General features: G+C 38.7%; 1 protein-coding gene across 2 annotated transcripts in view; it reads left to right on the top strand.

Annotated features, from left to right (window-relative positions):
- Nucleotides 1-6,813: 6,813 nt before the first annotated feature.
- The window catches only part of kif13ba (kinesin family member 13Ba), a 43,913-nt gene continuing 38,050 nt past the window's right edge, over nucleotides 6,814-12,676 (top strand). For both annotated transcript variants that reach the window (XM_088333972.1, XM_088333971.1), the window contains exon 1: nucleotides 6,814-7,431. In XM_088333972.1, coding sequence (XP_088190098.1) covers nucleotides 7,362-7,431 — 70 coding nt within the window. In that variant the 5' untranslated portion in view covers nucleotides 6,814-7,361. The remainder of the gene's footprint in view (nucleotides 7,432-12,676) is intronic.

The raw sequence follows: 12,676 nt of genomic DNA, 5'->3' as shown, positions 1-12,676 counted from the left end.
AGTCATGGTGTACCAAACAATCCTAAAAATCTGGGTAATTTTGTTCATAATAACCCAACAGCTGGATCATTGTTTTACCAAACAACCCAGTAAATTGTGTCAGTTTGACCTAAGTAAACCATTGGTCCTTTTTCCTAATTATTGGAATCACAACCCTTACAATACATCTAAAATTGGGGGATCCTGTACTAGACAATCACAGTCTCTGATTTAGTTGTTCTATAACAACCCAACTATCGGCTTATTATTTGCAGACTCCCAGAAAATCATGTTAGATTGACCCAAGTAATCGATTGGTCCTTTTTTTAATCATTATTACTATATCCCCATACTTTGGAAAAAATGGCAAACAAATTGTGTCATATACTAGACAATCGCACAAATCTGAGTCATTTGGTCATAACAACCAAATATTTGATCATATGGGTAAACAACCTAGGGGATTGTGTCAGTTTGATCAAATCAGATGATTGGTCCTTTTATTATTGTTCTTTTTTTTAATAACCCCCATAATTTAAAAAAAATAAAATAAAAAGCGATGAGACATGCTTTACAAAACAATTCCCCCCAAAATAGCCCCCTTTTTTTGTCTTATTTCAACCCAACGATTAAATCATGTTTTTAGCAAACAATACAGGATATCGTGTCAGTTTGACCCAAGTAGACAATAGGTCCCTTTTTCTTTTTATAACCCCCACCCTTCCAAAACAAAAATTTGGAGCCATGCTGTACTTAAAAATCTCGGTCAATTTATTTGTAACAACCTAACGACTGTATCATGTATCAACATCCCAAGAAATTGTGTCCCCCTTAACCCAAGTAGACAATTGATCAATTTTGACCCATTATGTGTTTTGATTATATTTTCTAATCAAAGTGTTTTAGAGTGTGGGATTTGAACTAGCAACTCGTAAAACTACCTACATAGCTGGATGCTAATGTTATCGATGATAACTGTGTGCCATTAGCCGCCACCTAGTTTTGCTGACAATCCTCCTAAAAATCAGCTTATTTTACTGACAAGTAAGTACGCCCGCTAGTTTTTATTTTGGACAATCCCCCATAAGCTACTTTAAAATCTCTCATTGACCTTGGAGGATTTTTGCTAGCTTGCTGCCTTCCACCTCGCCAGCATTTTGCAGTCGTTTCCCGTTTTCCAGGATTTGAACAATTGACATTCCGACTATCTGACGAGCGGATGCTAATGCTATCGAAAATGCTTGTGCGAGACTTGCTACATACCTCAGAATCATTGCTAATTACCTATGACACCAACTTTGTTGACAATCGTCTGAAACGCTACTAGCGTCTGGTTTTTTTTTTTTTAAGATAGTGCCTGGCAAAAGTACCCAGCCCCCCAAGAACATTTTAATATATTGCCATGTTTCAGGTTTCAAACCTATAGAAAAAAAAACTGGAAATATTTCTTAAGAAGCATCAACATGTGAGACACAATCGTGAAAATAAATCAAATGTATTTAACATTTTATATTATGTAACAAATAAACTGTAACAGGCACTGCAAAAACATTGTCCCCCTTTGAGTTAATACTTTGTACAACGTTGTTTGCTGTGGTCACAGCCACAGGTGTTTTTGGGTATGTCTCTAATATGTTTTGAACATCTTTAAACAGAAACATTTGCCCATTCTTCCTTACAAACAAACAAACTTAAGTTCCTTATGGTTTGATGGTGATCTTTCCACAAATGCTCTTTAGGATTGGGGTTTGGACTTTGGCATGGTTGTTTTTACACCGTAATATTATTAGTTTTAACCCATCTCATTGTTAATTTTGATTTATCTTTAGGGTTTTGTCCTGTTAGAAGGTCAACCTGCACCCCATTCTCAGATCTCTTGTAGATTTTCTGCCAGAATCGCTCTGTATTATACACCAACATTTTTCCAATCACTTCCGAAGATCTTCCCAGTTCCTGCTGAAGAAAATAAGCCCCAAAATCTGATGCTGCCACCACTATGTTTGCCAGTGGGGATGGTGTTACTTTTACGCCAAACGTAACACTGCATTCAGCCCAAATAGTTCAATTTTGGACTCATCTGACCAGAGCACCTTGCTCCACATGGTATTTGTGTCTCCAACTTGCCTTTTTATGGTATTCAGTTGGCTGAGCTGAGAGAACAGGGTGGCAATATTTTTGCAACATATACTTTTCATTTAAAAAAAAATATACAACGTTGAAACAATTTGGTTCCACTTCCTGATCTTGTCTTACATGTTGTTGATTATTAGAAATTATTCTCAGTTTTTTAGCTTTTAATTTTGAAGCCTGAAATGTGGCAATATGGCAGAAAGTTGGGGCGTGGGGGGTTCAATAGTTTCGCTAGCCGCTATATCTGCTTGTGTTCAATGCACAAGTGACGCCACTTTACATTTTTTAAGTGCTGTTGAACCAATTCCGGAACGATGTTCAAATGAAAATAGTTTGCTAGCTTTAGAATCCAAGGTTAGCTCAAATATCTGTATTCGTGGTATACAAAGTGGTGACTACGCACCCCCTAGACCTCTTCTTAACACCGGAATACCTCAACGTGACAACATGTGAACGCTAAAGGTAGAAGGAAATGTCGCCGCTAGGCTGAATGCTACTTAAGACTGACTTTTTGCTGTTGCATTCTGGGAGTTTTTGTTTGATTTTGATTGCTTTTTTTCGTCACTGATCGCAGCCGAGCTCATTGCCGCTCAGAAAGCTGCTTTAAATAAAAATGGGGGGGATTTAAAGTGGGTGGAGTTAATTAAGCTTTAAGATTGTTTAAAACTAACCTGATCTTTGTTTAGATAAAATGTACAAAAAATAAATAAAAAAATACAGAAAAAAATATGAAATGTAAAAAATAGCAGACACATTATGCAAAATGGTTATCAAATACCTCATTTATCAATTTTCTTTGATGTCGTCTTTGGCTTGTACAATGCTCCGTATATTCATTCAACTGTGGGGTTTGTGCATATTTTTGTACTGTTATTATTACATGGACATGATGATGATGATGATGATATGACCTCTATATAAATATATTATAGTTTTTTTTTTCTTTGATTCAAACAACAACAAGAAAAAAAAGAAGAACGTGGACAAAACGGCGGTGAATGCTTGTTAAAACGTTTGTTTTTTTGTGCTGATTGTATTTAAGAGGAGCACTTTTTGGCAAAGTGGTTTTCACACATTCACTTTTGTTCATATGATTAGTAATATAAAGACGTGGTTCTCAGGGCTTTAAACTTGTATGTCATGATAAAGTTTTACTTTATATCTTACTCCTTGTATTGTGTCTTTTTTTGTTTTCCATATACTGTGAACTTTTACTACGCATAATTACAGTACACCCCCAGGATACGACAAGAATCTGTGGGTATCGCAAAGTGAAATTGTTGTATCGTGGGAGATAAGGACCTATGGTAATTAGCTATGCATTCAAAAAAATCTGATACTACAGATATAGATATTTAAATGAATTAGTATACAATATCTTAAGTGGTTAGTGCGTCCGCCGCACAGTTCAGAGGTCATCGGATCGAATGCCGTCCTGTGCAGTTTGCATGTTCTCCCTCGTGCTTGCGTGGGTTTCCTCCAGGCAATCCGGTTTCCTCCCACATTCCAAAAACATGCAAAGCAGGCTAATTGGTATGAAAGAGCGAGTGAATTGTCCGTCTTTGTGTGCCCTGTGATTGGTTGACAACCAGTTCAGGTTGTCCACTGCCCGAAGACAGCTGAGATGGGCTCAAACACACCCGCAACCCTACTGATGATAAGCAGTGCAAATAATGGATGGATGAATGTATTAAGTATTACACATGTGTCATATACATAGATACTATTGATTTTTGGTGGGACATGAGCTGGTCCAGGGGAGTAGCGGATGAATGCAGAGGGGAAGGAGGTACAGCGTTGACAGATTACAAATGAAACTGACTTAAAAACTTCCTCTTGCAGGTAATATGCCTTTCGATTTTTATGCTTTAACCACCTACTTATTTCTAAAAATAGTCTTGATCGTTGATTGGTTAGAACTAAGCAATTTAGCGGTGGCGTTTTTTTTTTGCGTTTCTTGATAATCACATTCTTCCTTTCCATGGTTATCATGTTTTTGCTTCTCAATTTAGCATAGCTGCAAGCCTTAGAACCCATAGCGAATAAACAGTACAAAAATACTGTGTTGTATTGCTGACTGATGACTTTACAAACCACAGAAGATTCTGAACGAAGAGAAAGGCATTCTGGGAGGTAATTCAGCCAATTGTATATCATTATTTTCATGATGCCTTGACGCAAACCAATAGCAGACCAGCCTTTAATAATGTCAACCAATAGCAGACAGGCTTCTCGGAGATGTAACTCGTCAAATGCATGGACACTGACATTTTTTTGAGCATTCTAAAATAATTTGTTGATGTTGTATATTGGATGAAATGCCATTAAGTAAAACATCTTATGTCACACTGTAAAGCAAAAGTTGTAAGTCAGGGTTGACATATCCCGGGGTCTACTGTACTTTAAATTTGAAATTTATTTTGGAATGTTAAATTGTATGGTATTCTCAATTATTTCAAACATTTTATTTAGTCACTTTTAGTCTTAATGCGTTTAATATCATACATTAGTGTATTACTGTATTATGTATTTTCTATAAAATGCAAAACATTATTGTAACAGTAATTAATATCCAATTGTGTTAGGATATTTATTCCTAAAACACCAAGGTCTTTGGGGCACCATTCCCTGCAGTGTGTCTTGGGCAAGTACAGCCTGGTGGCGCACATCCCTCTCCAGGCCAACATATGTTCCCACCCGGTCTCGGACCAGGGACAGTTATCTAAAATAGACGAGAACGAATAGAACGCATTTTTTGTCGTTGCACAAAATGTGAATGGATTTCAAAGCTGAATTTTGAAATCAATAGTAATATTTATTTAAAACAATAATGTTTTTTTATCTGTGTTTTCTTTGAATTAAAAAATGTAATTTCATTCTCACCAGATTTTTACTAGTCGGTGGCGAAAGACTTAAATAATATTGTGTCGTTTTAATTGTTTTATTGAACATTACAGACTAACGCACAGTGAAACAATGAATATATTTCTTCAACCAATTTGTATGTACCGGTAATTTTTGCAATGCTACGCGTGTGCGCTCAAATAAATGTATCGCTTTTATTTTGAAAACAATTGCCGGAAGTGTCGCATTTCTTCACGAGATACATCCTAGGCGTGCAAAAAACGGGGTTTTTTCTCTGTTAAAGTCATTTGAACGAAAAGGCAGGGTTACCCGTCACATAGAAATGTTACTTCAAATGAATGGATGTATTGCACTAATCTTGTTGATTCTACTTGGTGACGTCATTAGTCGTGTTAAAGTGACGACATTGAGTAATTCACATTATTTCAATAAATCAAAGCAACGGAATTTGATATATTACGTTCTCACGTTTTTTGCTATTTTTTCCCTTTTATTTTCTTTGTTATTGTATGTAAACGTTTGTCTTGCTGTCGGTCCCCCCTCTTGAGGAATATGACCAGTGTTCCCTCTAAACTGCGCGCGTGCGCAGTTGCGCACTGGTCGCACATTCTCAGCGCTCAAGAAAATCTAGCCAGCGCACAAAAATGAGGGCTCAAAATTACTAATTAAGAAGCGAATCAAGTCAAAGTTACAGTGCATGAGGGAAAAATACACGGGTTCCCCTGACCTTGTGTCCTAAATGCGGTATTTTGAAGTCGAGTCGAATGAGAACGAAGTTGAGTAAAGTTTGTAGAATTTGTCAGGGAACCGGCTTCTTCGGCTCGGCTCACTAAAAGGAACCGGCTCTTTCGGGTCCTAAACGGCTCTTCGGGTTGTTTTTGCTTCTTTAATCCCAACATGAACAAATATCATGTAAATTTATGCACAAAATGACTTAAAGGAAGGGGGGAATAGAACAAAAAAGAAAAAATACCAAAATGAAAAAGTAGTGAAAAGCTGAGAAAAAATGAAACAAAAGGAAGAGAAAAACGAAGGAAACATGTAGGAAAAAAACTGTAAAAGAAAAGAAAGAAATGTAGGAAAAAAAGTAAATAGAGAACAAAAAGAAAAAAGTAACAGCTCGGAAAAAACACAATGAATTAAAGGAATTTTTAAAAAAGTAGAAAAAAAACACGGAAAAAAGGAAAGTTTGTGTTGCATTCAAATAATTTCCAATTATATCAAGTGAATCTTGTTGCCAACATTGTACTTCCACTAAAAAATGTGATTAAGTACAGTTCTGTATCTTACAACCGACTAAATAAGCCCCCCAAAATGTTGATATTATGCGACAAAATATATCAGGAAATAAAAAGAAATGCATATCTTGTGAAAGAATTGTAAGAACAAACGATGTTTGTAGGCCGTACAACCTTTGCAATAGTACATGAGTCAATTCATTCAAAAGAGAAGAATAATTTTGCATTGCCGGAAACTCAGCAAAATGTAATGTGATGTCAAGTTTTGGACATGTTTGATAATTAATTATCTTGCCACACTTGGGATTATGGTTGCTCACTGTTGTTTCAAGCACTGCTCACCGACTTTGTGTGAACGCTCAGACCCGTGGAAAATTAGAGGGAACATTGGATATGACCATGGTAGACAGATGGATAGACGTTCTCCAAAACGGCAGTTTGTAAAAAAAAAAAAAAAAAAAAAAAAAAAGGTATTCTTTAATTTGTCTTCTTCTCTTATTTTGCCTCAGCCGGAAGTTCTAACGCCAAACCTAATGCTTAACTTGATACACAAAGCAGAGGAGGTGGAAGAGGAGGGCATTGCTTGTTTGGGAATGCCGTGAAGACTGTAGCCGGGCGGGCGGTGCTTTTTTTCTTCCCCTCTCCCACCCTTTCGCGTCCTAGTCGTTCCTCCATGTTCTTTAACGGTGCCAACTAGCGGAATGGCCCCTTTGCGGTTCGTTCACCGCTCAGCGACTTCCCCCTGGAAATGTTAGCGTCGGAATGAACAACCGCGGCCGCCTTCCCGGCTCGGCTGGGTGACATCGGCGTATTCGCCTCACCGCTAGCATTTTTTTCCGCCTGTCAAAATAGCTTCTGCTGCGCTTAAGCGTTAAATAACCGAATTTCCCGTTTTTGTATTTCAATGTCATTTTATTAATGAGGGGTTTTGTATGAGTGAAAGAAAAAATAAGTGGCAATAGAAAGCTTCCTGTTTGCTGCCCCCCTCCTCCACCGCCCCAGCACACACCCGTGGTCATGCCCGGTGTGTGGAGCAGCAGAGCCGAGCGATGCTAGCTGGCTGCTAGCGGAACACCCAGCGGTGGTTTGAGAATTCGGATGATCGCATAGCCGAGGACGAGCTGATCAGCTCGGCTACAAATAGTCAGCATGGTCGAGCCAAGTTTGGATGACTCCAACGTCAAGGTGGCCGTTCGAGTTCGTCCCATGAACAGGAGAGGTGAGCGACAATTCCGAGCGTCCTTTTATGGATGTTCAAGTTTCTGTCACCTTGGAATAACTTTGGGAAAAAGAATATTCTTTGCCATGCATTGGTTGTCATTGGCGTGGCCTTGGCTGCGTTTCTTATTTTTTTCCTATTCATGCATGATGTTATAACCATGGACAGGATGTTACCGTAACATGTTGACGAAGACCAAAATTCCATACAAAGCACAAAAAACGGTACACCGCCAAGTAGGAGTGGGCGATACAGTGGTGTCTCTTCTTACGATCTTAAGGCGTTCCAAGATCGTACTCCTACCTCGAATTGCTCGTGTAACGAGGGAATTAAATTATTATAACTTAATTAGTCCGCTCCCGTCCTTCCAGAAGCATACAAGCTAACCCTAAATGGCTCTAAAATAAATTTTCCTGATCCATAATAATCCTTTATAAAAGTCTCTTCTCACTCCAGCCACCACCTCTTTGACCTGTTCTCTCCTGGCTAAGAGACTGTGTTTTCCCCAGGGCCATCACCACCCTAAGCAAGAACTTAAACATGTGAAAATCCATATCTTTGAACTAAGTTGAGAATATTTTTGTTGCTGCAAAATGTTATTGCACTACTTTTAATTGCACTACTGTTACAATGCACCATTGTATCATTAGACTATGATTAAACCTTGGGCCGGTCTCTGAGCTCTACTTTGCTTTTTTTAAATATATCCTGAAAGTCCTTTATCTTTATTTTCCTCTTTTAAGGGATATCCACATTCTAAAACATACAAAATGTGAGAAAATTGGATCAGGTTTTTTTGCATAATAAGTAATATATATGTCATTGGTATACAGGCGCTCCCCTACTTATGAACATTCAACAACGGTACATACGAACATTTTTTAAGTGATGTTGAAAAATATCCAGACATAGTTGTAAGTTAGATTTTGTATTGTGTACACCTTTTTCCGAGTAGAGGACAGTACTGTAGTGGTTCTTTCCGCCGCGTGGTGCCGTGAGAGGTCACCCAGCATCCACCCCGAAAAAGAAGTCCGGCTTCTACTTCCTGGTTCATTTTTAACATAACAACGTGTAATGTATTGCTAGCACGCTACGATCTTTGACGTTTTTATTGTTTCATATTTTGTGCATCCATTCAATATGGTCGGTGTGAAGGAGAGAAGAGCCGTTTCATTTGAAATGAAAGTGTAATAGGAAAGCTTGATGCGGTTGAGAAAATGGTCGGAACGCTTCTTTTTAGTCACTGTTTACCACGAAGGAGGACCTCTTCCAAAAGTAAGTACCGGTATATGTTTGTCTTGCTGTCGGTCACCCCTCTTAAAGGATATGACCAAGGTAGATGGATAGATAGATAGATCTTTGTAGAGTATAATCTTTCATGAAATGTTTATTTCTTAGTACTAAACAATACAGGTTACTTATACAAGCCTTAAACATACGAAATATAGCAGTGAAGCAACTTACGAGCAAATTCAACTTACAAACAATCGTCCGTAAGAAGGGCAGCGTCTGTATTCCAATTATCTTCCGGGATAAAGCATTTTGTAGACAGTCTGTCTTGTCTTTGACTTCCTGAGCTCTGACGTCATGTGAAGAACGGCAGTCACCATATTGGTTTACATGTTATTTAGTCAAAAAGGTTTTGAGTGTTTTAAGCCAAGTCTTGGTAGTTTTTGTGGAGAGTTTCTTGACGTTGTGTCGCAGGTTCGGGCAGCAATGATACCAAAAATGGAGAACAGCCAAAATGAAGTGAACTGTCCAAATTATAACAGAGAGAGCTAACACTGCAGGCTAGCCGGCTGCTAAAAAGGCTACTGGGACTGATCGGCAGAAAAACAGGAGTCTGGCAGACCAAAAGCATGCAGTAGGCAGCCAGGATAACAGGGAACCAACAACAAAAAAAACTACCACTGCAGCAAACATGAAGCTAGCCGTAACTATACCAAATGAACACAGCAGGCTAGCCGGCTGCTGTAAGTTAGGAACCGGGACCGATCGGCGGGAAAAAGCGGGAGGCTGGCTGACTGAAAACATGCAGTTGGCAATCAGGATAACTGCGAACCAACCACCCAAAAAAACACCGCGACAACAAACAGGAACCCAGCCGGAAGAAAAAAAACATTAAGCATGGAAGGCTGACTAGCTAGCCGACTGTTAACGGGGCTAACCGAGAACAAACAAAGGCAGAACCATACTGGAGTTAGCACGCTAAAAGGGAGCTATCTGGACAATATTACAGTAATTGCAAGACATGGGGCAAAAAACACGAAAGTAAAAGTCTCAAGCACATACCTAAAAGGAGGCGAAGGCAAAAAATGAACACATGCTGTAAAAGACAGCAGGTAAAATTACTCTTTGATCAAAGCACGCAACTAGGACAAAACAGTCAGAAGTCCACCAGTGACACAGTATGTTAAAGTCAAATTACTCCAAGCGTAAATGAGTGCTATGCATTTGCTGATTACATCAATCTTGTCTGTTTTTCAACGGGACACAACACTGTTTTGATTCTCGTCATCCAGTGATGTCAAACTGTCTAATTCAAAAATTAATTTCTCAAGATCCATGGCACGTTGAATATTTTAGAACATATATGTATGATTGTGGGCAGGAACAATACACGTTCTGTGCCTAATTGGGGAATAAAAGTTATTTTGTAATCCCTTTAAAGTCTTTATGACATGTTTACCCTGAATGCCATGTATAATCCCGTTGCGTACAATGTTTCACAACGTTGATTTCATTAAGTCAAGTCATGTTTATTTGTATAGCCCTTAATCACAAAGAGTCTCAAAGGGCTGCACAGACCATAGATTACTGCAAACCACAGACTATTATGACACATCACCTGATCTAAAACCTGCATGAGGGCAAATAATACACACAATACACAGTTAGTCAACATAAAATATAGCTTATTCATATATTAAGTAACAATTTTTATACGGGAACATTAAAAAAAAAGTAAAAACATTTTGGCTCTAATCTGGATCGTCTCTCACTGGTAGCGGACGACAACATCATCATCTATGTGCATTTTATACATATATATATATATATATATATATACACATACATCATCGTAGATTGTTAATATTGTCTAGCTGTGAGTTGATACATACCGCACTGTTGGATTTTTTTTTGGTATTGCTTGAGGAGGATTTGCAATCACTAATAAGGGGAGTAATTGGTAGGGTTTGACTGATATGAGATAGACTGTTGATGAAACATAAGCATTTACTGTATATTTTATATATCCAAGAGAAAGCGCTAAGCCACGGCCAGCATAGTTATGATATCCACGTATCACAAGCGGAGCAAATACGCCGGCCGAAACAACTTCTGAGACTGAATTATTCGTGTTGAGAGGTGCTCGTATAAAGAGGGACCACTGTATCGTGTGGCAAATTCTTTACAAAGCACACAAGTTTCTGAATTGTATAAATAGAAAGGCATTGTGGGAAGTAGTTGACCCAATAACGGACCTGTAATTTCACGATGCGGTGACGCAAACCAATAGAAGACCAGCATTTTCTATATGTCAACCAATAGCAGATAGGCATCTCGAGATGTGTACTCGTCATTCGCATGAACATCACAAAGTTTGAAGGTTTTGGGCATGCAAAGTAATGTTTTGTTGTTGTAGTAGTACACTGGGGAAACTGCTGTAAAGAGGGACTGTAAAAACATCTCATTCCACACTTAGAAGTGAAAATGTCATATGGCAGGTTTGCCATATCCCGGGTGTCTACTGTGTAGTTCACTGTTCATGAATACCTTAACTACTAGGGTCATCAGGGGCCACATCTCCTGTGGTGTTTCTTGGGGGGGAGTACAGCCTGGCGGCACCCTCCTTCTCCAGACCATATTTATGGAGTAGGGGTTTGCTCCCCCACACGCTGTGGAGTGGCATTATCTCAGGATGTAGAGCACTCATCTTGAACCAAAAGTTTGCAGGTTTGATTCCCAGCTTCCAGAGTTAAATGTCGAAGTGGCATTGTTGACTCTGCTATCGGTGTGTGAGTAAGCGTGAAGTACATTGTAAAGTGCTTTGGGAGGTCCTCATTGACTGGTTAAAACCCTATAGAAATGCAGTCAATTTACATGAAAGAGATCGTAATGGTTTCTGTGGTTACCAGTTGCAGGAGAGGCCTCCATATCATGACTCAGTGTTACTTCTATCATCTGGTTGCCTCCTGCTCTTCAGAGATGATTGGCAGCGGCATATGACAATACTGATACTAGATCCCAAATCTCTAGGGAAAAACTTTAGAGTAGGCCTGTTAAGTTCATATTCATATTGTACAATATGAACTTGCGGATTAACCTCCTAACCTGAGCTTCTTGTTAAATGCTCATTTATATCCACAGGTGTGGACGCCAGGTTTTAGGAGGTTAACATTTTTGTTAAAATCAGTTTGTGGCGATAACGTTACGTACATTGCTTTCATGACATTTAAGGTTTGAGGCCCTTTGTTCGGTAAAGGACTGTGCATTTCGTATATTTTTTTATCTGTATTTGAATTGATGTATTTCAATGAATAAATAACTACATGGATAAAAAATGAAATAGAAAATCCCAAATCACTAGGGGAAAAACTATTTCTTTCCGAACTTTTGAGTATCACATTGCATCACGTGTGGCTTTTGTTGTTGAAAACAAATGTGGCGATGACGTTGTGTTCTTTGCCTTTGTGTCATATTAAAGGCTCAAAGGCTCCTAGTTTTAAAAATGTTTTGGACGAATTGATCAGATATATAAAGACACTAATCATCTCATCTCATCAGCTGCACCGCTTATCCTCAGTAGGGTCGCGGGGGTGCTGGAGCCCATGCCAGCAATCATCGGGCAGTGGGCAGGGGACACCCTGAACTGGTTGCCAGCCAATCATGTCAAGGATTTCTCATGCCAGTTCAAAATAATATTTTCTAGAAAAAAAATCATCGACCTGTCACTAGTGAGCTATTTTCAGAGCCAGTTCATGAGCTACTCAGGTATGCTTTGGGGCATGTTGATGACCCCTAGCTTTATAGTTCTTGTCAAGGGTTGATTTCATTTCAGGCTAACCGATAAGAACCTTAAAGGTTAGGCATTATTTATATGATTATATGTGTAATAAAAATCAAATTATTCTTACACTGAAGTTGACCTGGACAATGGACATTGTTTTGTCTTGTATATCACTTTCTCCTGATAGTTATGACTCACTTTACCAAGTCAACAAATCCTGCTCTGAGGGGATCC

The sequence above is a fragment of the Urocampus carinirostris genome, chromosome 4 (genome assembly GCF_059441175.1).
Source record: "Urocampus carinirostris isolate Australia breed hairy pipefish chromosome 4, RoL_Ucar_1.0, whole genome shotgun sequence".
Classification (NCBI taxonomy): Eukaryota; Metazoa; Chordata; class Actinopteri; order Syngnathiformes; family Syngnathidae; genus Urocampus; species Urocampus carinirostris.
Note: the sequence above shows the minus strand (reverse complement) of the source record. Positions and strands in the feature narration are given on the sequence as shown.